General features: G+C 40.1%; 2 protein-coding genes across 4 annotated transcripts; one reads left to right on the top strand and one right to left on the bottom strand.

The window, feature by feature from the left end:
* Window positions 1–302: 302 nt before the first annotated feature.
* On the bottom strand, window positions 303–9,808 carry LOC146687228 (acyl-coenzyme A thioesterase 2, mitochondrial-like). Its single transcript, XM_085439649.1, has 4 exons — window positions 9,516–9,808; window positions 4,864–5,319; window positions 4,305–4,492; window positions 303–2,659 (listed from the first exon to the last, which is right to left on the bottom strand). The coding sequence occupies exons 2-4, from the start codon at window positions 5,312–5,314 to the stop codon at window positions 2,051–2,053; spliced, it is 1,248 nt and encodes a 415-aa protein (XP_085295775.1). The 5' UTR covers window positions 5,315–5,319; window positions 9,516–9,808; the 3' UTR covers window positions 303–2,050.
* Window positions 9,809–16,681: 6,873 nt separating this feature from the next.
* On the top strand, window positions 16,682–22,055 carry LOC146687227 (acyl-coenzyme A thioesterase 5-like). Of its 3 annotated transcripts, none has more exons than XM_085439646.1 (4): window positions 16,682–16,697; window positions 20,102–20,601; window positions 20,719–20,921; window positions 21,000–22,055. In XM_085439646.1, the coding sequence occupies exons 2-4, from the start codon at window positions 20,145–20,147 to the stop codon at window positions 21,606–21,608; spliced, it is 1,269 nt and encodes a 422-aa protein (XP_085295772.1). In that variant the 5' UTR covers window positions 16,682–16,697; window positions 20,102–20,144; the 3' UTR covers window positions 21,609–22,055. The 3 variants fall into 3 exon arrangements, with proteins under 3 accessions (XP_085295772.1, XP_085295770.1, XP_085295771.1); XM_085439644.1 differs by lacking the exon at window positions 16,682–16,697 and adding an exon at window positions 18,555–18,734; XM_085439645.1 differs by lacking the exon at window positions 16,682–16,697 and adding an exon at window positions 18,748–19,580.
* Window positions 22,056–22,290: the final 235 nt, after the last annotated feature.

Here is a 22,290-nt window from a genome sequence, read left to right as displayed (position 1 = left end):
TGTTGTGGAAGTTTTCCATTTATATAAAGCCTGCAGACGAGCGGTGAGCGGTAGCTAACAGTCTTTAATCAAAACACACAAAGAACAGACAACCAGGCTTGGTGGAGAGCCTACATGACCGTGGGGCAGGTCAGCAGAGTCTCCCCTGAGTCTAACATGGCTCTCAGTTAAATACCTTCTCCAGGAACAAAAGGCAGTACACAGCTGTTTCACACCTTAACCTCCTAGGACCTGGCGTCCACATATGTGGACTTCCCATTTTGGGTTATTTAGACTAAAATACTCAATTTTGCTCTACAAGGGCCTGATATCCACTGATGAGGACATTATACTGCTACTGTTCTATCAAAATTTTAAACGAATATCCTTATATGTGGCTCTGATTTTTCATAAAAACAAAAATAAGGTAAAAAAAAATCTGGTAATTCTTTGTTTTTACATTCATTGGGCCCCAATATGCCCAAATATCAAAGAGAAATTAAAAATACATGCTGTGGAAGAGTTCGGGTCTTACGAGGTTAAGGTTCACACTCCCTTGCTACCTACCAGAGTCCTCAAAGAGACAAAAGTTTCTTCCTGTGGAGCTGTCTGCTTCCCCCAACTTCCTTACTACACCCCCACCATTTGTCTTATAGTATGAGTGTGAAACATGTTAAAATCCAGTGGCACCAAGGCATTATACAATAAAATAATGTGATTAATACATAAGTAAAAGAAATTCCTATACACTGTCAACTGTGATTGGTGTGTGCGAGTGTATTATGCTCAAGGAGCTTTTAACTGCACAAATGAGCAGATTTGTGAAGTTTAGCTTCAAAATGTGTTTTTATATGTTCATTATGATTTTGAAATATGCACTTGTAAATAGCTTTCTGTATGTTTACATTTCTGTGTGTTTGTGTGGAGCAGGGATTTGTGAGCACTCAAAATTCACACAGTGCACACATTTGTAAAATCTTTTTTTTTAGATCATTTTGAGATGTATTATTTCCATAAAATATGCAACAGCCCAAAGAGAGTTTTACATGCATGTTTTTTTCTTAAAACCAAAACTCACTGAAGAAAATGAGTCACTAGTCCGTGCTGTTTCTTGATGTACCCGTGATCTTGTGGACTTATGACGGACTTGAGTCGCAGACCAAATATGGTTCAATACAAAATATGCTCAAAGCAAGTGAATACCTTATTTCTAGTGACGACTTGTGTGGACTTAGTACCTTACTTACTACCTTAAAATACGAGTAAACCATTAAACAGGAGTAGCTACATTGTCTCACCTTGTTTTGTTTTTTCTTCTCACATAATAACAAACTGCTTCCACCTAAAGTTAAGAAATTAATCTGTGGGTTGGACCATATCAATAAAGCCATTTTTAGTTTCCCATTTACACATTATATATATTTGAATATTTTTAATATGTTATGTTTCATGGGTCATCTTTTTAATTTGCTGGTCTCTCAGAAAGGAAACTGTGTAAATTAAACTTTAAACTGAAGTCTATTTGTCAGCTCATTATTCTTTGTTGCGTTTTTTTTAGGCTTTAATAGTTTTAACACAATTGTTTTTTGTTGTTGTTTTTAATTACAACATAAAGATCAATTTACAAAAGATAAGTACAGTAATGTGGGATCAAATAACAAAATCAGCGTTACGCAAAAATTAAAAACATGTATCTACACTCATCATATAATGTTTTTGGCACTGTGATGATGGAACAAATAGCCAAAACAAATAAAAAGTAATTTCAATGAAACATTAAGAAAGGCCGACTGGAAATAAACCATAGCTGACTGTAGAGTCCAGGATAAGCAGACAGAAGATCAAGTGACAATCCCAAAAAATTATAAAGAAAAATGAAAAAAGAAACATGTGTACAGGGCTCAGGAGATACAGGAGGGGAAGACATGTGCGAATCATAATTTCACCTAAAATTTCAAACTGTCATATTAACAACTATTATATTAATTATAAAATGTGATTTTCATACAGTCAATTTGCTGTCATGATTTATGTTTCTGTAACTCAAGCTTTCTAATCATCCTGTTTGAATCTATAACTTGGCTTTAGTCTGTGCTGCATCACAACTCAGGTGAGTTTTGAAGAAATCCTGGATCTTCTTCCACAGGTGGATCTCAGCTGCTATGTGGGCCTTGGGCTCACCTCCCCACAGCACTCGTTTGCCTACACCTGCATTGAAGCTGGAGGGGCAGTGGGGTGCATAAGGTGGCTCCAACATGTGTCCAGCTCCAGGGTAAAAAACAGTCTCAAAGTTCTCCTTCCCATGATGCTTAAGTCTCACTACCATTTCATCCATGTAGGCTTCGCTGTCCCAGTTGAGGTCGTCTCCTACAACCGCAAAAAGAAAATGGCTCTTGGCTCGTTCAATGGGGATCAAGCTGCCCTTATTCTTCTCTGCCAGGGGATCTTCAAGAGCATCCTTTATGATGATTGCACCTGACTCGGTGGGAATAAACTTGCTTTCGTCAAACAGTATTGATGACAGGATCTGCCGTTTCTTGTAGTAGAGAGGCGTGACCACATTGGCGTTACAGGCATTCATGCACACTATGGCCTCGACACCTGGCACAAAAGCAGCGAGTGCCAGTCCGATATTTGCTCCCTTGCATCTTGACATTATGCCAACTCCTTTACTGCCCACCTGTGAAATAACACAGAAATTAAAAGGCGATGCAAATCTATAAAACATTTGGAGCGCAGGGCTGACTCTACCTGTCATTATTTTCATTTTTGTGGACTACATATGCATATTACCATTACTAAATAAATAAACACATTCATATATGCACAGTGAAGCTATCATGATCCGGGTGAGTGGCTGGAAACTTCTACCAGGGTCTTGAGTCTCCTTGGTATCTGGCCCTGGGCAGGGCCGTCATATCTCCAACAGCTTCACTCACCTGGAGCTGAGTTGAGGCAATCAGGCTAAAGAGATTTAAGCCTTACACTGATATTCCCTCTCCAACAGTTTGTCAACTACTTCATGTTGGTAGCTGGCTCTAATGCTCCATGTTATTTGCCAAGTGCTTTTCTTACCTTGTTCTCTTGTGCCCTAGCTTTTCCCGGAACCTCCAAAACCCTTACCCCCAAATTAAGCTAATCTCTTGAACCTCGGATAACCCAGCTCTTCTCTGGAAATCTCTCCGTGCTTCACCTGCCTGCCCTCCTGCCATCACACTCCTTCGGAACCTACGGAACTCAGGTCAGCCATCTCACACCGTCTAACTCACGCCCCCTCTCCCTCCAAGCATCTTTCACTCCACCTGCAAGTAAGCAAGACATATAGCCATGCTCACCTTTTCTAGTACTCCCCTTTTACCACAGTTCTAACTCCACGCTCCTCAGTGTGATCGCTCTATGTACCAAGCCATGCTACAGTTACCCCTTCAAGCCCAATTTCCCCCACTTGGCCCCATTACCACGTTATCACGCTACGCAGAGCCGCTGTTACATTCTACAGTCTATTCCTCTTTTGGCAAATCTCTCAAGCTCATCCAGATTTTATTGGCTTCTAGCATGGACCTTGGTTCACTTCACACTGCAAATTTTTGTTTGTTCTCGTGATTGTCCTTTTTGAGACTACAATTCTAGATTCTAGTGTCTTGGCAGTAGTACTGGGGTCTTTAGACACATCTATCACTAGTTTTCTTTCTAGAGTGTTTGAAATCTTTTGCTTCCTACCCTGCCAAGCTTGTTCTGTACTGTGTGACTCTCTTGGCTGAATTTCTTAACTTTGCATATTGAAACTTGGAAATGCTGTGATAACTTTGTATATCTATTTCTTGCTTAGAGATCTTCAACATTTCTTATTCTATAAAATTATAAAAGGATTTCTTCTGTTTTTGGGGTGATGCGTTCTCAAGTGACAGCTCAAACATTGCACAGCAGTGGCTTCTACTATCAATAAAAAGGTCAATTTTTCAGGGGGCTGATAATGTTGATCTTGAAAATTATTATATGTTAGAAATTATTATGTTATTGTGTGATAATAGAAACAATTCATGTTTTCTCAAGAAGATTTGTGCGATTACAAAAAATATGTCGTAAAGCTGAGGCTTTATGCTCTCTGAAATTTATTCAATTATCTGAATGAATGTAAATGAGAGTATTTCTGAAACTCCACTTAAGCTAATTAAGATCCCCATTAGCTACAGGAATACAGCAGATATTCCACCTGGGATCTACAAATTTACTCTCCTCTCTGAGAATGCACAGAGTATAGAAACATAAACTTTCCTTCAGTATGAAACATCTTTCTGCTGTCTGTGCGCACTAGAGCAACTCACCTTTGGTTGCTGTTTTAAGAAATTCATTGCTTCTTCAAAGTGGTCCAGATGTGTCTCTGTGATATTGTCACCCTTCTTATTGTACACCGCCACTGAGAGAACCACAAAGCCTTTGTTAGCCAGTAGACTGGGTCTTGCCTCAGATACTGAGGTGGGCAAATCCAACACAGCAGGAAAAGGACCTTTTCCTGGAAGAAAGAAAAAAGATTCTAATCAGCAGCAAGTCATATTTTAAATTTTATTCTTAATTTCTCTGGAAGCCAGTGAAGGGACGCAAGAATAGGTGTAATATGTGACAGTCAGCTATTTTTTGTTAGCAGTCTTTCAAACAAAGGTCTTGCTGCATTCTGTACTAACTGGACATGAGTTGTGGAGGACTGAGAAACGCACCTGAAATGTGAACTACAGTAAGCAAGGTGGGAGAAAATTAAAATTTGAACTAGAAGTTTCAGATGACTGAATGACAGTTAAAGTTTAATTTCAACAATGTTGATTTAAAAGCTGGTTAATGTTAAATGAACTAAAATGAACATAGAAACCTAGGAACCACCTCCAGTACCTGGAGGAGTGAAAAGGACTCCACGGATGTTCCCTTCATTGACGGGAACCCTGGTGACCCCATCTCTCATCAGAAGCCTCTCATTCATCATCTCTGCCAGTAATCTGCCCTCCTCCTCATGCACAGAAAACTTCACCACCTGGGGGTTTATGGCATTTGTCTTTAGATATATTTTGTGCATGGTATGTGGCCTCATGGAACACAGCAGACCCATGGGTTCTACTCCAACGTAGCTCCCACCTAGCGAGGGGTCTCTTTTCAGGTCGACCTCCCCACTGCCATCAGCCCTGTAGGTGGCCGAGGAGCTGAACACCACTCCCTTGTCATCAGTTAATTTGGCTCTCATGTTGACAACCTGCCTTGGCCTCAGCCCGGCCACCTTCACCTGAATGGGCTCATCAAACATACATTTGATGCTTGGCAGCAGCTTCAGTCTCACTTGAGAGGACATCTTTTCTGAAAAAGAGAAAAAGATTGGACTTTATGAATGTAAGATAAAAAGTCCCCTTACACAATACTTTTTGTAAGAAATTTCAGAGACAGATCGATCCATATTACATTACATTATGTTTATTAATTACACCAACAACCCACTGTCCCAGTTTGGTCTCTGAGTGCAGGAAACCCAAATCCAAACTCCACTCAAAAAATGTGCCAGTTTAAATATGTATCATTAGCAAGCAACCACATTACAAGTGCCCACTGTACTCTCTGTCAATAATGTTAATACTAGATCCATTTCAGACAGTGGCAGTAATATTTTACACTGGGCAGCAAATCAGCACAGCAGGATCTTCCAGAGCGAGACAGAAACTCTGACTATTTTTTGTTAATATTTAACAGCTCTTGCACAGCCACTGTTAGTGTGATACCTTTGCACCAGATACCCTCCCATGCACCCATCAGTAAAGACTTCTTTCTAGTTAAGTAAATGGTTTGCATGGATTTCCATTAAAGGTTTTTTTTATGTTCAGTACAATTATTCAGTCACTCGTTGCACTTCAGGCAGTTTTGATTCCCGTTTTCATGATCACACAGCCACTTCAAAAGGTAAACACCAACTTCAAAGTGATATTTCTCTTCCATTGTTTACAATTAAACTTTTAAAAACAAAAAATTTGAATAGATGTTGATTAGGACAAAAGGTCCCAAATCCATGCCATCAATGCATAGTCACAATTAATTAAAAGTTAATAAGACTTGCAAGGTGGTAACACAAGCTGACTGGAAATAACAGAGGCACAAAGAGTCCAGGATAATCAGGAAAAAGTGATCCAGTGATACAGTCCTGCCTGGCAGGATGATGTGTTCACAGAATTTGATATATATTCTGTCATGCAATCAGTTAAACCAGGGATAGGCAACTCCAGGCCTCGAGTGCCAGTGTCCTGCAGGGTTTAGATCTCACCCTGGGTCTCGCACCTGAATCAAATGATTAGTTCATTACCAGTCTTCTGGAGAATGTCAAGACACGTTTAGGAGATAATTTAGCAATTTGAATGAGCTAAAACCTGCAGGACACCGGCACTTGAGGCCTGGAGTTGCCTACCCCTGGGTTAAACTGTTATTGATTTCTCAATGTTGTTCACAAATTACATTCTCTATACCCTCAAAGCAGTCCTGCAGCTTTGAGGGTATTCACAAGACCGCCTTGTGAATATGGGTCTTTTAACAAGAGGAATATATCTCCACGTTGGGTGAGTGTTGAGTAATTACATATGAGAGCATGAGGGTGGGAATGGATGTTTGTATCTGGTCGGGTATCAGACGCCACCTCTCTGGGGGCATCTCGGGCCCTCCAAGGTATGGAGGCCTATCTCCCCCCACCACTTCCCCTGCCAGTGACAGACGCCCTCAGACATCGGTGCGTTGGTGGTTCTTTGTGTCCGGGGATGGGCGCCCAGGTACACACCGACTCACTCCTTGGTGGCTGCTTGTCGGGGCCTGGAGCCTGGGGCTCGCTCGGACCACTTCGGGGGTGGGGTGCCCTCAGCCTCTCGGCCTGGGGCTCGGTCACTCAGGCACAGCTGGCTGCCAGCGGAGCTCACGGGCACGTCACTGCAACCCCCCCGGCTTCTGCTCCGCGGCTGCTGAGTGACCCCTCATCTGGGACTCTCGTCAGCTCTTTCTGGGATAGTGGCGCGGCTGCCCCTCTGTTGGTCTTCCTTGGTCTCTTGTGTTCTGGGGGCCTCTGGATGTTTGGAGTTTTGATCTCCTCCATACCTGCTTCATGCCCTGGTGGATGGGGCTGTGGCTCCCCACACCCTCTAGCACAGCGGTCCCCAATCCCCGGACCGGTACCGGTCCGTGAGTCGTTTGGTACCGGGCCGCGAGAGTTGAGGCTCAGGTGTGAAATGTATGGTTTTCAGGGTTTTTATCGTTTTTCAGCGTTATTTTGTTATCGTTTTTATCGTTTTTATCGTTAACTCGGTTTTCCTGGGTCTTTTCACGTGTGTTATGAATAAATCTTCTTTTTTTCGGTACCGGTACTAGTTTTATTATGTTGTATTTATCCGCAACACCTTAAAGGTCCGTGAAAATGTTTTTGGGCATAAACCGGTTCGTGGGGCAAAAAAGGTTGGGGACCGCTGCTCTAGCAGATCATTACATGAAGGAACCTTTTAAAAACAAGCGCGTTCATGCTTACAGGTGTACACACGGGTGCTCACACACACAAACTACACCCTTTTTGGCTCCTACCTCAAAGCACACTGTGCGCTGTCGATCTTACGTGCTGCACAATAATGTTTAATATTTAGTATTTACCGTTATATTCCCATAGATCATCGTGATGTTGTTTATTCTATTGCTCTCGTTTTCTTCTGCTTGTTTTCTTTTTTCATTCCCAACAGGTGAAATTTAAAAAAAGTATCTACTGTTATCTATTGTTAGCTAGTTTATTGTGAGGGTGTTGTTTTTAGATTAGATTGGATTAGATTAGATAGAACTTTATTAATCCCTCGGGTGGGTTCCTCTGGGAAATTCGATTTCCAAAAAAGCACAGCACCGACAGAAGTTACAGAGTTACAGAATATTATATATATATATATACACACACACACACACACACACACACACACACACACACACACACACACACACACATATATAAATACAGAGACAATATAAATAAAATATACGAAGGGGATAAATAGAATAAATAGGAATAAAAAATAAAAATACAAGTGAATTGCACATTTCAAGTATTGAGGTCTATTGCACTGTTGACTATTTACAAAAGTATTGCACAAAAGGTATTGTACAGTGAGGTGAAGAGGCACTACAGCTTAGTTGTTCCCCCCTCCTTTGTCCTCCTGTTTCCCCTCCCTCTCCCCTCCAGAGAGGAGTTAAACAGTTTGATGGCGTGTGGGACAAAGGAGTTTTTAAGTCTGTTAGTTCTTGTCTTGGGGAGAAGCAACCTGTCACTGAATAGACTCTTCTGGTTGTTAATGGCCGTGTGCAGAGGATGCCTGGCATTGTCCATAATGTCCATCAGTTTCTTTAATGTCCTTTTCTCTGCCACTGTCACCAGAGTGTCCAGCTTCATGCCGACCACAGAGCTAGCCCTCCTGATCAGTTTCTGCAGCCTGGATGAGCCTGGATTTCTCCAGCCTGGATTTATTATGTTGCTCTTTGTTTTTTTTTCTTCCCCCCTTTCTCACCATCTCTTCTCCCCTCTATTTTTCTTTCTTTCTCACCCTCTCTTTCTTTCACCCTGTCCTATCCCCCAGTCATGTCTGTCCCATCTTTAAAAAATGAAAATAAAATAAATACATAATTATAATAAAGGTCAGTTAAATGGACCAATATGGCAAAGCCACGATGATCCACTTGGTAAAGTAAATCCACTTGGCATCTTTCTTGGCCTTCAGACAACAATTCTGATGGCTAAAAATCCAAACGGGACAGGCAAAAATAAATAAATAAATAAAATAAAATAAAATTATATATATATATATATACATATATATATATATATATATATATATATATATATATATATATATATATATATATATATATACACACACACACACACACACACACACACACACATATTTATATATAGTCATATATTTATAGTGGCTAACCTGTTAGAACTGCATGTCTTTAAAAGTGAAAGAAAAAAAATGAAACAAACGAAAAAAACAAACACAGAAGCTCAGAAAAACAATAGAACTAGAGCTAAAAAAAATTTTAATTAACACAACTGAATTAAAGGCTTGAGCAATGTGTGACATGGTTGACTGTAAATAAATATATATTTTTATAAAAAAGACTACACACACACACACACACACACACACACATAAAATAAAATAAAATAAAATATGCGCTCAATGCTCAGTGACATTTTTAACAAGAGAAATGGGAGATTTGTGATGTTCAAATTTTTAATTACGTTTGAATTACGTAAATTATCACTGTACTGTAACATGTACAGTACTTGCAAAATAGTTTTCCATATGTTTACATTGCTGTGTATCTATGTGGACTGGAGCACGGATTTGTGAGCACTCAAAATTAACTCAGTCCGCACATTTGTATATCGTAGATTATTTTCAACCTTTCGAGACAAATGTATCTCCATATATGTGCAACAGCCGAGAGTTTTACAAGGATGTTTTTTTTTTCTTAAAACCAAAACTCACCGAAGCGAATGAGTCTGGTGGTTGGTTTTGTTTCTCGAAGTACCCGTGATCACGCGGACTTAAGACAGACTTGAGTCGCAGCCCAAATATGTTTTAAATTCAAAATACGCTCAAAGTACGCTTCTGGTGACGACTTGTTTGGACTTCGCCTTAGCCAAGTATCCCAGAATGCATTTCAAACGAAATTCAGAACTGGAAGTAAAGTTCTGAAAAAGCACTGTTTCTAGTGCATAAAATAGTGCGACGATTTCGGCGAGAATGTAGCAACATTAAATATCCGGCCAAATTATCAAAATATTACCTATTTGCAAAAGTTAAGCACAAGATATATAATTTTTTAGGATATATTATATATATATATAATGGGTGACGTTTGCTTTTCTGCAGTGGTTTATTCTTGAGAAAATCGGTTTTGCAGAGTTTAAAGTCAGCCTGCAAAAAGTGTCTGATTTTATTTCACTTTAATGTGTTGACATCGGTGTTTTTACCCACCACAGTCAAGCCAGCCGCCGCTTGTTAACCGCTTAAACGTTCGTGCGCTTCTACACTGAGTTTTAGGGTAGTATGTAACATGTCGATCTGTTCCTGGATATCCTGAAAGCCGATGTCAAATCAGCTCCAGAAATGATCATATTATATTTCAGCTGTTTTCAAAACAAACGGTCTGTAGGTACGTTTGTAGATTATTTTAGAATGCAGAAAACAGGTCATTTTAACATCTGACTTGATTGTTTTTGTTGAGTTAGCAGCATGATCCTTGAATACATGTACAAGAGTAACATAATATTTTTTAATATTATAGTTCATACAGCACACACATGTTACTGAAAGGTTACAAGTCTGTTGATTGTTCAGTCATTGACTAATCAGTCACCACACTGAAGTTCTTAACAACTGATTTGTTAAGAAGTCAGTCCACCGTTTGCTCCAGTCTTTCCAGAGTGCTTCACACTGATGGTCCCTTTAAAGTCGAGCATTGTGCAAGAATGAACTTTGCATGCCCTGGACTTTCAAACTATAGTCGGGTTCCTGATAAGTGGATACAAACAACTCAAAACGGTGAACTGTAATTGTCGCTTAACAGTAAAACTGGGTTGCAGTGTTTGTGAATGCAGCTTTATTGAAACTGTAAATGATGTCTGACAGAGGGCGCTCGAATAGAAGGTGTGAGAAGTTATTATAGAATATTACTGCTTACCTGTACTAAAAGAATGGAGCCGGTATATTTCGCTCTCAGATTGCTGCTTTACTTGAGGTTCATAGGATATTTAAAAGTAGAAGGCAACACTGGTTGGTGATGGAGATTGTTGGTCAGACCTAGAAACTGTATGTGTGTTACAGAGCTTTTTCTGGCTTTTCTTTTATTCTTGCAGAGGATGTTGTGCTTATTTTACCACTAGTTGACCTTTTAATGATGGAAGGCTTACCAGCCACATTTGAAACACTGTCCTCTGGATTAACACCATCATCAACACCAATATTTGAAATGCAAATGTTCGCAACCAGATAACCATTCACTCACTTCATAAATAAACTCATCATAACACATTGTTTTTGCTTTAAACCATGTTTCATGCTTTTCATTTTCATCATCTGGTAACACACAGATCAAAGAACCATGAATAGTTCTTGCTTCATTACACAAAGCAACAGAATCATTAGTTGAGGCTTGAACCATATAGATATAGATACTATTATCTATATCTAGTGATGTACTTACAATATAGATATTATTTTCATATACTCTCTTGTAGATGATTAGCTTTATTTAATTTAGCTTTTCTATCACATTGCAGTCTGTCCAGTTTCTCTGCAAGTGCTTTAGCAGTTATTTTCTGCGGGTCGCTTGGCTCGATAGTTCAAACGTTTGAATTTGGATATGGTAAGGATTTGTAGAAGAACAGAATGTGCCTTTGGTTTTCGGTTAAACATTTGCAACTCTGGTATAGATAAATGTGATATATTAACCTTGACACACTCCAATCCTTGCTATCCAAAAAGACTGTGTGGAAGAAAAAAATACAAATGAAAATTTCCCTTTAACGTTTTGTTTTAATGTTCAGTTTCATGCAGTTTGGTAATTTTAATTTCTCTTACCAAAACCATGATAATTTCATTTTCTATTCTAGATTTTCTAGTGCTGTCAGCGTTAGTCTCGTTAAAATCACGTTAACGCCATAACCGCATTAACTCGGCAAATCTCCGTTAGCGAGTTAATGCGGGTCGCCCGCTGCATGGGGCTGCATGGCGTCAACGCGTTACCGCAGTTAGCTCGGCCCAATAGATTTCATCTCATGATCTTACGTGATGTTACTAAATTACCAAGCCTTAAACTTGTAAATTCTAGATGGATGGATTTAAATTAAAGGTTTTTTATGTTTAATACAATTATTCCCTGGATTAGACAGTTTAATTCTTCTTTCTAGCTGTTTCAAAGCATGAACAACTACTTAAATGTTCAAGTTTCCACTTCATGTTAACGCTTAAATATTCTTTTACTCTCATTAAACCTAAATACATTCCTATAGAATGACAAGATCAGGAGAGATGACCGAAACCAAGGACATGAATGTACAGACAAAAGGAATCAAAAAAGGAATCCCCTCTCTCATGATACGTGAACAAGACCCTGAGATACATAAACTCTTTCACCTGGGTCAGCAACTCATCCCTAACTCGGAGTGGGCGCTCCACTTTTTTCCAGCTGAGGAACATGGCCTCAGACTTGGGGGTGCTGATTCTCATAAAAATCCTCCCTAGGGGTCCTCCCACCAAAGACTGCCTCAGTGCCCAGACTCATATACCTCATCCCCAGACTCTATTTCCTCTACAGAAGAAGTGTTAGTGTGATTGAGGAGGTCCTTGACGTATAAACTGACAACGGTCTCTAGTCTTGTCAGCCGAGGATCTTTATGGTCATGGTCGGCCTCCAGATCTGCTCCGTCTTTCTTTGCCAGCCTCCTGGTCAGCCCTCTTAACTGCTGTGTCTCTGCCGCTAGCCTCCTGAACTCTCACTTCTTTGTTTTGGATTTTTTTTTCTTAAATATGGTCCTTCTTTCCCTGTCAGTACTCTTACTGGAGCATTTTGGGTCACCTGAAGGTGTTTCAGGGAATTTTTACGACAGCCTGATAATAATGAATTACAGTAGTTCTGCCTAGAAGTAATAATGCATAAACTAGTTTTTCAACATCACTCTTAAACAGGATGTTTCTAATTTGAGAGATTTTGCGCAAATGAAAGAAAGCAGTCCTACATATTTGTAGTCAGAAGAGAGTCAGACACACGAAAAAAGCTCTAGTCAGAAATGCATAAGAACAGGGGTCTCAAACTCAATTTAGCTGGGGGCCGCTGGAGGCAGAGTCTGGGTGAGGCTGGGCCGCATTAGGTTTTCCACAAGAAAGGCATGGTTAAAAAATTCCAATCTTCGCAAATCTCTTTATTTTTATTTTTTAACACAAAATATGAAAAATAAATAAGCAAATTAAGAATTAATAAGAAAATTAATCAATCTGTAATACATAAATAAAACAATAATAAGATATTTTTAGTCAGTGAACTTGTGTTTTTTTCAGTCTTCTATATCTGCTGTATTTAGATTGAAATGTCTGTATTAACAGTTCTATAACCTTCTTCTGAACATGAATGGAACACTGTAGAAAATTAACTGTTCTTCTGAACATGGCTTCTCTTGCCTACTCCTTGCTGCTAGAGACCTGGCAGGGTTTCCTCTCGCATAGCCGAGCCAGATTTGGCCTGAGGGAGGAAGCAGTTGCGACCCTCAGTATGTCTTGAAGATGATCATCCGTAAGTCTGGACCTGTACTTGGACTTATTGAAGTTCAAAGTGGAGAAGAGCTTTTCGCACAAGTATGTGCTACCAAAAAGGCACATGGTCCGCTTGAACATTCGGGAAAGCCGAGGGAAACTAGGGCTCAATTCTCTCAAAAATTGTCCAAGCTTTTCTGCTTTTCCACTCACCTCCCTGAACTTCGCTTTGAGTTCAGAGTTGCACTGCAGCTCAATGAGCTCCATTTGAAGCACAGAAGGGGCATCTTGCACATCAAAGGAGAAGAGGTCTGCAAAAATTTGAAAGGTGGCTCTGTGTGTCTTGAAGTCAGCAAATCTGTGATCAAATTCCTCCTGTAGCCTCAAAATGACATCAACATACTTGTCAGCACTGAATGGTGTGCCTGCATCCACGAGTGCCTTGCATGCTGGGAAATGGCAAAGGTTTGTCTGAGAGAGCTGAGCTTTCCAGAGCGCAAGTTTTGTGGAGAATGCTCTCACGTTGTCATAGGCAGCACTGACAAGTTGCCCCTGGCCTTGTAACTTCTTGTTCAGTACATTAAGCTCATGTGTTATATCAACAAGAAAAGCTAAGTCCATGAGCAATTTGGGATCAGTTAGCACAGGAACACTTACTCCATCCTTCTCCATGAAGGCTTTCACTTCTGTTCTCAACTCAAAAAATCTCTTTAATACATTTCCCCTGCTGAGCCAACATACCTCAGTGAAGTAGAGCACACCCCCATATTCTGACTCCATTTCCTCTAAAAAAGCATGGAACCTTCGGTGCTTTAAGCCCCTGGATCTGATTTGGTTGATGCATTTCACAACAATAGACATCACATTGTCAAACTTCAGGCATTTGCTGCAAAGGACCTGCTGATGGATAATGCAGTGCAGAGCAATGGCCTCCTCCACGCCTTCCTCTTCCAGTTTTTTTTGAACAAGTGCCACCAGTCCATTTTTCCTACCTGTCATTGATGGCGCTCCATCTGTTGTTATTCCAACAAACCTCTTCCATGGCAAACCAACATTCTCAATGGCATCACACAGCTTGTGAAATATCTCCTGAGTGGTGGTCTGGCCATGCATTGGAATTACTGTGAGCAGCTTCTCCATCGCTTCAAAACTGTCATCAACACCACGGACATACATTGCGAGCTGGGCAGTGTCGGTGATGTCTGTTGTGTCATCAAGAGCGACTGAGTATACACTGAAACATTTGGCTTTCTCACACAGTTGGTCGTAAATGTCACTTGACAGGTCAGAAATGCGATCTGCTACGGTGTTGGCAGAAAGGCTGATGTTGCTAAACTGACCTTTCTTTTCCGGACAGACTATATTTGCAGCCTGCAATATGGACTTTTTGACAAATTCACCTTCTGTGAATGGCTTCCCTGCTTTAGCAATCATCTCACTAACCACGTAGCTAGCTTCGACTGCTGCATTATTCTCTTTGGTTGCTTTCTTGAAGAAATCTTGCTGCCTCAGTAGATCTGTTTTAAGACTGGCAACCCGGTTCGCTCTCTCATCTCCCTGGTATTTTGCATACACCTCAGCATGTCTAGTTGTGTAATGACGTTTCAAATTGTATTCCTTGTGCACCGCAACTTTCTCTGTGCAAATAAGACACGTCGGGGTGCCCCTGTGCTCAACAAAGAAATATTGCATTTCCTATAAAAATAGATCATTATTTTTTTCTAGGTGGGTTGAGAAATGGATTGTTTTAGTGAATTAGCTGTTTAATCCTAATGGGCAGCTTATGTCCTATTCAGAATTCTTAAACACCTATAAATTTCCAGCCACACCCAAAGAATATGCCATATTATTTGATGCAATACCTACGGGTATTATAATGCTTTTTAAAGGTATTCAACCTTGCATATCATCTGTTTCTCTCCCCAACCCTTTAGATTCACACATAGGAAGAATCTGTCTAACAAACCATAGTAAAAGTAATAAGAATATTCGTGCTTTGTTCCAGACAGAATCTCTAACTATTCCACATGTGGTCTCTTACTGGAATTTCTTTGTCAGTGACATTAACTGGAAAAGAGTATGGACAATTCCTAACAAGTATCTGGTAACGAATAAAGTGAAGGAAGTCTCATTTAAAATACTGCATAAATTTTATCCTGCTAATTATATGACAAAGTTCAAAAGGGACATAAATGTGAACTGTGGATTTTGTGGAAGCCATCCTGAGACTGTGCAACACCTCTTCTGGATCTGTTCATACACTAGAACATTTTGGAAAGACTTCAGTAGATTCATTGCTGGACATCTCTATAAAGACTTTACTGTGAAATGGGAAAACGTTGTATTTTGTTTCTTTCGAAGGCAAAAAAAAAGAAGATGTTTACTTTATAATAAACTTGTTAGTTATCTTAGCAAAATTTTATTTTCACAAATGCAAATACAGTAACAAAAAGCCTAATTTTAAACATTACTATAATGATGTTTTATGTTACATAAAATTGATTCGTGGATCACTTGACAAAAAGGCTATGAAAACTATTACTATTTGTAGTAATTACAAATTATTTGAATTACACCCCCTGGCATATGTTAATTTTGTTCTGGTTGTATACATGTTCTGTATATTGTTTCTTAATAAAGTTTAATAAATAATAATAATGTCGGATTGAAGTTTCAATCAAGCATTTAGCCGACGGACGGAGAACGTCTCAACGCATAGAGAACGTCATTTCCCCCTTCTTCTTCTTGCAACCGTATCACGGCGATCGGAAGATAAAAAGCCGGTAGCAGTCTCCTTTGTTTTTACGCTCGATGTTCATGTCTTTCACGATGACACGAACACCGTGGCATTTGCAGATGGTAGAAAGTACAGGGAGCGCAAAAAAGGCGACTGCTCACGGACTGTTATCCGCCGGGCTGTTGTTACAGGAGAAAGAAGCGGAAATGACACCGTGACATATAACAAATAACATCACCTGTTTCTGATGTTAGTTGTTTTGACTGCTTTTACATTATATTGAAATATATGTAATGTTCATGTATGCTGCAATGCAAACGGAGTGATGCAAATAAAAAACATCGACCGACAAATTACGGTGCGACTCTATAATTAGTCCGGGTTACCGGGGACTGTTATTGCCGATGAACAGGTGTCGCTATGTGACTGCAGACTAAATTGGGCTGCATTGAGTTCATTACTTTTCTTTTATCCCGCCGCCTACGCATCACTTTGAGAGTTAATATGAGATCTCTCTCTGTGAAAAAATAACTAAAAATCCCACTGACGTGTGTATAAATCTATATACGTATAATGTCCCGCTGGGCAGCAACTTAAAAAAAAAAACTTTTTTTGAAGTGTTGTGAACGCAGCGCGCTGGGGCGAATGTCCGCGTTTGCCCAAAGGAGGAAGCCAGCCAGGTACAGAAAAGAAAGAAACACTCCATACGTCATACATTAAAATACATTATCAAACTCGCGGGTCGCACTAACATTAAATTTTCATATTAAGGTGGGGGCCAAAAACTATCGTCCTGCGGGCCGCGAGTTTGAGACCCCTGGCATAGAGGATTGCACTGTTGTTAAGCGTTGTTTTGGGTGTTCTGCGTGTACACGAATAGCTTTTCATGATGTACTTTCTGGATAGCAGGAATGGTATCTGGAGCAAAGTTCACATAGCAACATTGGCTCCATTAGAGTTAACCTCTAAGTAAAATGGGACGTGCTTGCCACACTGGCAAATACTATTATACTCATTTAGTACAGGTCAAATATTACAGGTCTGCCACTGACTGAAACTGTATTTAAGTTGACATTAAATCCAAAGGTTAAATTCAAAAGAGAGATTATTAAAAAAAACATATCCAGCAGCTCTGCATTTGTTTGCAACTCAGGTTCTTATTCCAAAGGGATCAGTGGTAACTTTTTGTTTTGGTAAGCACTCCAGTCTGTCATGGCTCTCTGCACAAATGTCTTTACAAAGCTTTTCCTAACGGCTTCCTGTTGAAGCCGTTAAATCCAAAAGTCTAGGTGTATTGTTTGGGGAGTGTCTGTGTTTGATAAAACCAGTTTGATCCAGGTGAATTATGGATGAGATGACTTTCTCAATTCTGATTGTTACTGCCTTGGTTATAATTTTCATATCTGTATTAATTAGTGAGAGTGATCAATAACTACATGTGACAGTGGGATCCCTGCAAGGTTTAAGAAGAACTGTGATAGCAGCTGTGTTTAAATCACAGGGAATAATACCAGTTTGTTTTATTCCTTGGATACATTTTAAATATATTGGGCTGAGCATATCCCAGAAAAGCTTATAGAACTCAGCCGGGAAGCCATCCAGCCCTGGCACTATATTGTTTGGTATAAGAAATATTACATGGTTAATTCTTTTTCTGTTAATGGAGCTTCTAGCTCTTATCTGTACATCTGTCAAATGTAGTACATTTATATTATTAATATTAAACTTACTCCTTCAGTTTATAAATATGCTTACGATCCCCAGCCAAAATATCCCTAAATTTTTCTTAACCACTTATCCAATTCACTTAACACTTACCCAATAATTAAGGGGGCTGGAGCCTATCCTGTCCGACATTTAGAGAGAGGCAGGGTACACCCCAGAAAAGCTGCCAGTCAATATTTAATTAGACAAAATAATTCCTGATATTAAAGCACAAAAAGACACAGAATCACATCTACAACCAATTTAGAGCACCATCTATCCCAAACTTCATGTTGCTTCGCTGTGGGAGGAAGATAGAGTACCTGGAGAGCACCTGTTGGAGGTTATTACTAGGTGAAATGAATATATATGTTGGGGAAAGGACATGGCCACTACCAGTAGTCCTGTGGGGGTGGTCTTTTATCTGTGATCTATTATTGAGTGTTTGTTGTGTGATCCTGGACCAGTTCTTGACCTTACCCCCTTTGTCCCAGGGCCTGTTTTATAAAAAAAAAAATATATATATATATATATAAAAATATTATAACTGACCATAAAACTCAACAAAGCTAGTCACCTCAAAGTAACTTTGGCAAGAAGACGAATTAAACAGGAAGCCGGGAACAAAACCTGACATACTGGTAACTACCTCCAACAAATCCAACATGTTCTATTGAATATGTTACTAAGTAGTAAGGTGGTCATCTCTTAATACCAGAAAAGCTGCAATTTTCAAATCACTATGTGCTTTGATGATTACATAAATGTGGAAATGAGGAACAGTTTCAGACAGATGCAGCATGAGGGGAGGAGTCAAACAAAAACTTAAGGTGTGCTGAAGAAAACCTGCCAGCCATTTAGGTAGCCCTCTATGTATAACACAAAACGTGGAATTTCCCTCATCTCACGATTAACAAATTCCGCATCTTTTCTTAACGTGGTTTCTGGAAAAAGCCCTGGACTCTCCAACAACTTTTTGTTTATTTTCCGGCAAGCTTCTGTTAATGCTTCTTGTAAGTACTTCTAAAATTTTCTTCTATTTCTGGTTCTGCCCTTAAATCCTGATGTTGGATACTGTGTTATAATCTTATTGTAGTCATATTGTAGTCTCATTGTAGTCAATGTGCGATTTCCCAGGCTTTTCAGCATTTATTAAACAAAAGGTTGTTATTACGGCGACCGTGGCTCAGGGGGTTGGGAAGCGTATCTGTGGTGTTGGCCAGAGGGGCCAACACCAGTAGGCGGCCTCGCTTCTGTCAGTCTGCCCCAGGGCAGCTGTGGCTGGCTACAACCGTAGCTTGCCTCCACCAGTGAGAATGCGAGAGTGAATGAATAGTGGCATTGGGTGCCTTGAAAAGCGCTACATAAATCCAATCCATCATTATTATTATTATCTTCAAGCAGTTTCCTTTTTTCTACATAAAAAAACACATACTGAAATTTCTAAGGTACTGTAGACAATGAAAAACATTGAATTTTTTGTTTAACTGTTCAGTTTTAATTTAGTTGTTTTTCTATTACTTAATTACTTTGATGTAGTATGATTGCAGATAAAGCTTTAAAACTTAAGAAAATACAATTAAAAGTCTGAATTTTGTGCACGCATTCACATTTTCCAAAGCCATGCAGTGGAGAGGAAGAGAGAGAGGGGAAGGGGGGTTGGGGGGCTATAATCGGTACCGAGCAGCTCTGCGTTTGTTTGCAGTTCAGGCTCTTATTGTGAAGGGATTAGTGATAACTTCCTGTTTTGATAAGCGCTCGAGTTTGTCGTGGCTCTCTGCACACTTTTTGCTCGTTTGCCAGTAGTGGTGGGAGATTTCGTGAGTGTATGCCTCCACATTTGGAGGGTTAAGCGTCAGGTAAAGCTTTTGTTTTCAGGCTTAAGTCGTATGTTTAATGCTTAAATGTACTAGTTAGTGAAGCCAAAGTCTTTACGAAGCTTTTCTTGTACTCTGTCTTCCCTTGATCCTCGACAAAAGTCTAGGTGGTGAGGCTTCAGGCTTTTACAGAAATGTAAAAATATTTCCTGCTCTTTTACCCTTGGTGGGGGGAAGAAAAGATTTTTAGCTAGCGCTAATGCTTCTGTAGTTCTGTTACTGCAGGTCTGAGAGGGTTAGGGAAGTAGGAAGGAAGGCATCAAAATAAAAGCGCACAGGACCCTTGAAACTTGACAGTTCTGTTGAGCCAAACAAAGCTGGAAGACGTATATCACATCGTCGTTTACATCCACTTTGGATGCTAGAGTTGGAGTGAAATACAATAGGACTCTTTAACTTTACCACAAGGCCAGTGTGTACTCTAAAAGGCTAAAGTTCACAGCACCTCTTAGAGTAATAAAAATAACGTGTGCAGTAGCACTATTTTGTTTATTTTTCTATAGGGCAAAGTCTAAACGTGTAACTTAAAGGAAAGTTGCTGAAGACATGGCTTCCCAAGTCAGGCTGAGGCTGCTCCCGAGTGCCAGGTGTCTGTTTGATGAGCCTATTCAGGTGAAGGTGGCCGGGCTGAGGTCGAGGCAGGTGGTCTCCCTGAGAGCCAGCTCAACCGACGACAAGGGAACTGTGTTCAGCTCTGCGGCCACCTACAGAGCCAATGGCAACGGGGAGATTGACTTGAAGAGAGACCCCTCACTCAGTGGGAGCTACGTTGGGGTTGAACCGATGGGTCTGCTTTGGTCAATGACACCGGACTCTTTGCATAAAAGACTTCAGAAGACAAATGCCCTTAATCCATCCATGGTAAAGTTCTCAGTGCACGAGGAGGCAGGTGAGGGCCGGATTCTGGCAGAGGCGACTAATGAGAGGATTCTAATGGGAGATGGGGTCATTCGGGTCCCCATCAAAGAGGGGAACATTCGAGGAGTCCTGTTTACTCCTCCAGGTTTGTCAGCATCATTTAGGAAAAAAAGTACATACTTGAAAATGTCCTAGTTACAGTTACTCATAATTTTAGCTCCATACAAAAATATGCTTGCTTTGCATGTATGTTTCATTCCAGGCAGGGGTCCCTTCCCAGCTGTGTTAGATTTGTACACTTTTGGTGGAGGTCTGTCAGAGAAAAGAGCCTCTCTGTTGGCCAGCAGAGGATTTTTGGTTCTGACTGTTGCCCTGTATGGCCACGATGACCTGCCTAAAAACATTAAGGAGATCCACCTGGATTATTTGGAAGAAGCTGTCGAGTTTCTAAAAAAACTAACTAAGGTGAGTTAATTTATTCTGGAAGACTCATAGTTGTTGAAGACAACTTTGATGGCTGTTCATTGACATGTTTTTCCACAGGGTTCCAGTAAAAAAGTTGGTGTAATATCCCTTTCCAAAAGTGGAGATCTTGCCTTATCAGTTGCTTCTTACCTACCAGATGTTGAGGCCACAGTGTGGATCAATGGCTGCTCTGCCAATGTAGCTTTGCCTCTCTACTATAAGAAAAGACAAATACATTCTGCATTAATGTTTGATTTAAAGAAATTGATTCCCACTGAGTCAGGGGCCTTCAACACCAAATACGTTTTAAACAATCCTCTGGCGGAGGAGAACAAGGGCAGCCTGATTCCCATTGAACGAGCCAAAGGACATTTCCTCTTTGTGGCCTCTGAGGATGACCTTAACTGGGACAGCAAGGCTTACGTGGATGAGATGGTGGAGAGACTGAAGCGTCACGGGAAGGAGAAGTTTGAGAGTGTGTCATACCCTGGAGCTGGACACTACTTAGAGCCACCTTATGGACCCTACTGCCCTTCCAGCTTCCATGGGGTTTTAGGCAAGCCAGTCTTGTGGGGAGGTGAGCCCAAGTCCCACGCAGCAGCTGAGGTCCACATGTGGAAGAAGATCCAAGATTTCCTCAGAAATCATCTGAGCTCTGATGCTGCACAGAATAGGGCCAAGTTATAGTTTCAAACTAGACAATGAATAACAAAAATTAAAGTCACGACTGCCATAAAACTGTGATAATCATGTCTGACCTGTTAAATGTGTTGATTAATGATTCACTATTTTAAACATTTAAAGTCTGTAATTTATCACAACAGGTAGAACGGGATCCTCCTTACCCTCAAGGTATAGCTATAATTTTGTGTTAATACTCCATAGTGTCATGTAAATGCTTGTAAGTTTTCTGTTTTCATCATTAAAGTTGGTAAAATTTGAAAAAGGTTTATTTGTATAAAACTTAAAAAGCGTATCCTGAATTCTTGACACGATGTAGATTCAGTCCTTCTGTCACACTGAGGTACTTTGATGTTGCGAGACGATCCAGTTGTCACAGGGTGATGTTGCTGCAGACTTTGTCTCATGTCTATTAAAATATCTATTAAAATTAAAGTTACTTTTGCTGCTGGACACTCTAAAGTCAACTTATTAATTCATCAAAACCAAAAAGACAAGACGTATTGACTGCCGTTTAACTCTAGAATAAATGTTCTTAAGTGTTGATTTCTGATGTATTATTTAATGTAATGAAAGATTGTGATTTATCATAAACTGGCATCTGTGGCTCACAAATTACCTTGAGGCATACTGACACATCCCATCTTCACACAGCAAACTAGACAGACTGGTGCCTATTACCTTACAA

The sequence above is a fragment of the Copadichromis virginalis genome, linkage group LG18, assembly GCF_057382275.1.
Source record: "Copadichromis virginalis isolate Kocher_CV1m ecotype Utaka linkage group LG18, C_Virginalis_male_GT1.1, whole genome shotgun sequence".
Classification (NCBI taxonomy): Eukaryota; Metazoa; Chordata; class Actinopteri; order Cichliformes; family Cichlidae; genus Copadichromis; species Copadichromis virginalis.
The sequence above is the reverse complement of the archived record's forward strand: the minus strand, read 5'-3'. Positions and strand labels throughout refer to the sequence as shown.

Excerpts from the sequence above, each read along its gene's own strand:
- LOC146687227 (XM_085439646.1), top strand. The coding sequence starts at position 20,145 with ATGGCTTCCCAAGTCAGGCTGAGGCTGCTCCCGAGTGCCAGGTGTCTG. Across the intron at positions 20,602-20,718 it reads AGTCCTGTTTACTCCTCCAG|GCAGGGGTCCCTTCCCAGCT; the intron begins GTTTGTCAGCAT and ends GTTTCATTCCAG. Across the intron at positions 20,922-20,999 it reads TTCTAAAAAAACTAACTAAG|GGTTCCAGTAAAAAAGTTGG; the intron begins GTGAGTTAATTT and ends GTTTTTCCACAG.
- LOC146687228 (XM_085439649.1), bottom strand. The coding sequence starts at position 5,314 with ATGTCCTCTCAAGTGAGACTGAAGCTGCTGCCAAGCATCAAATGTATG. Across the intron at positions 4,493-4,863 it reads AGTCCTTTTCACTCCTCCAG|GAAAAGGTCCTTTTCCTGCT; the intron begins GTACTGGAGGTG and ends TCTTTCTTCCAG. Across the intron at positions 2,660-4,304 it reads TCTTAAAACAGCAACCAAAG|GTGGGCAGTAAAGGAGTTGG; the intron begins GTGAGTTGCTCT and ends GTTATTTCACAG.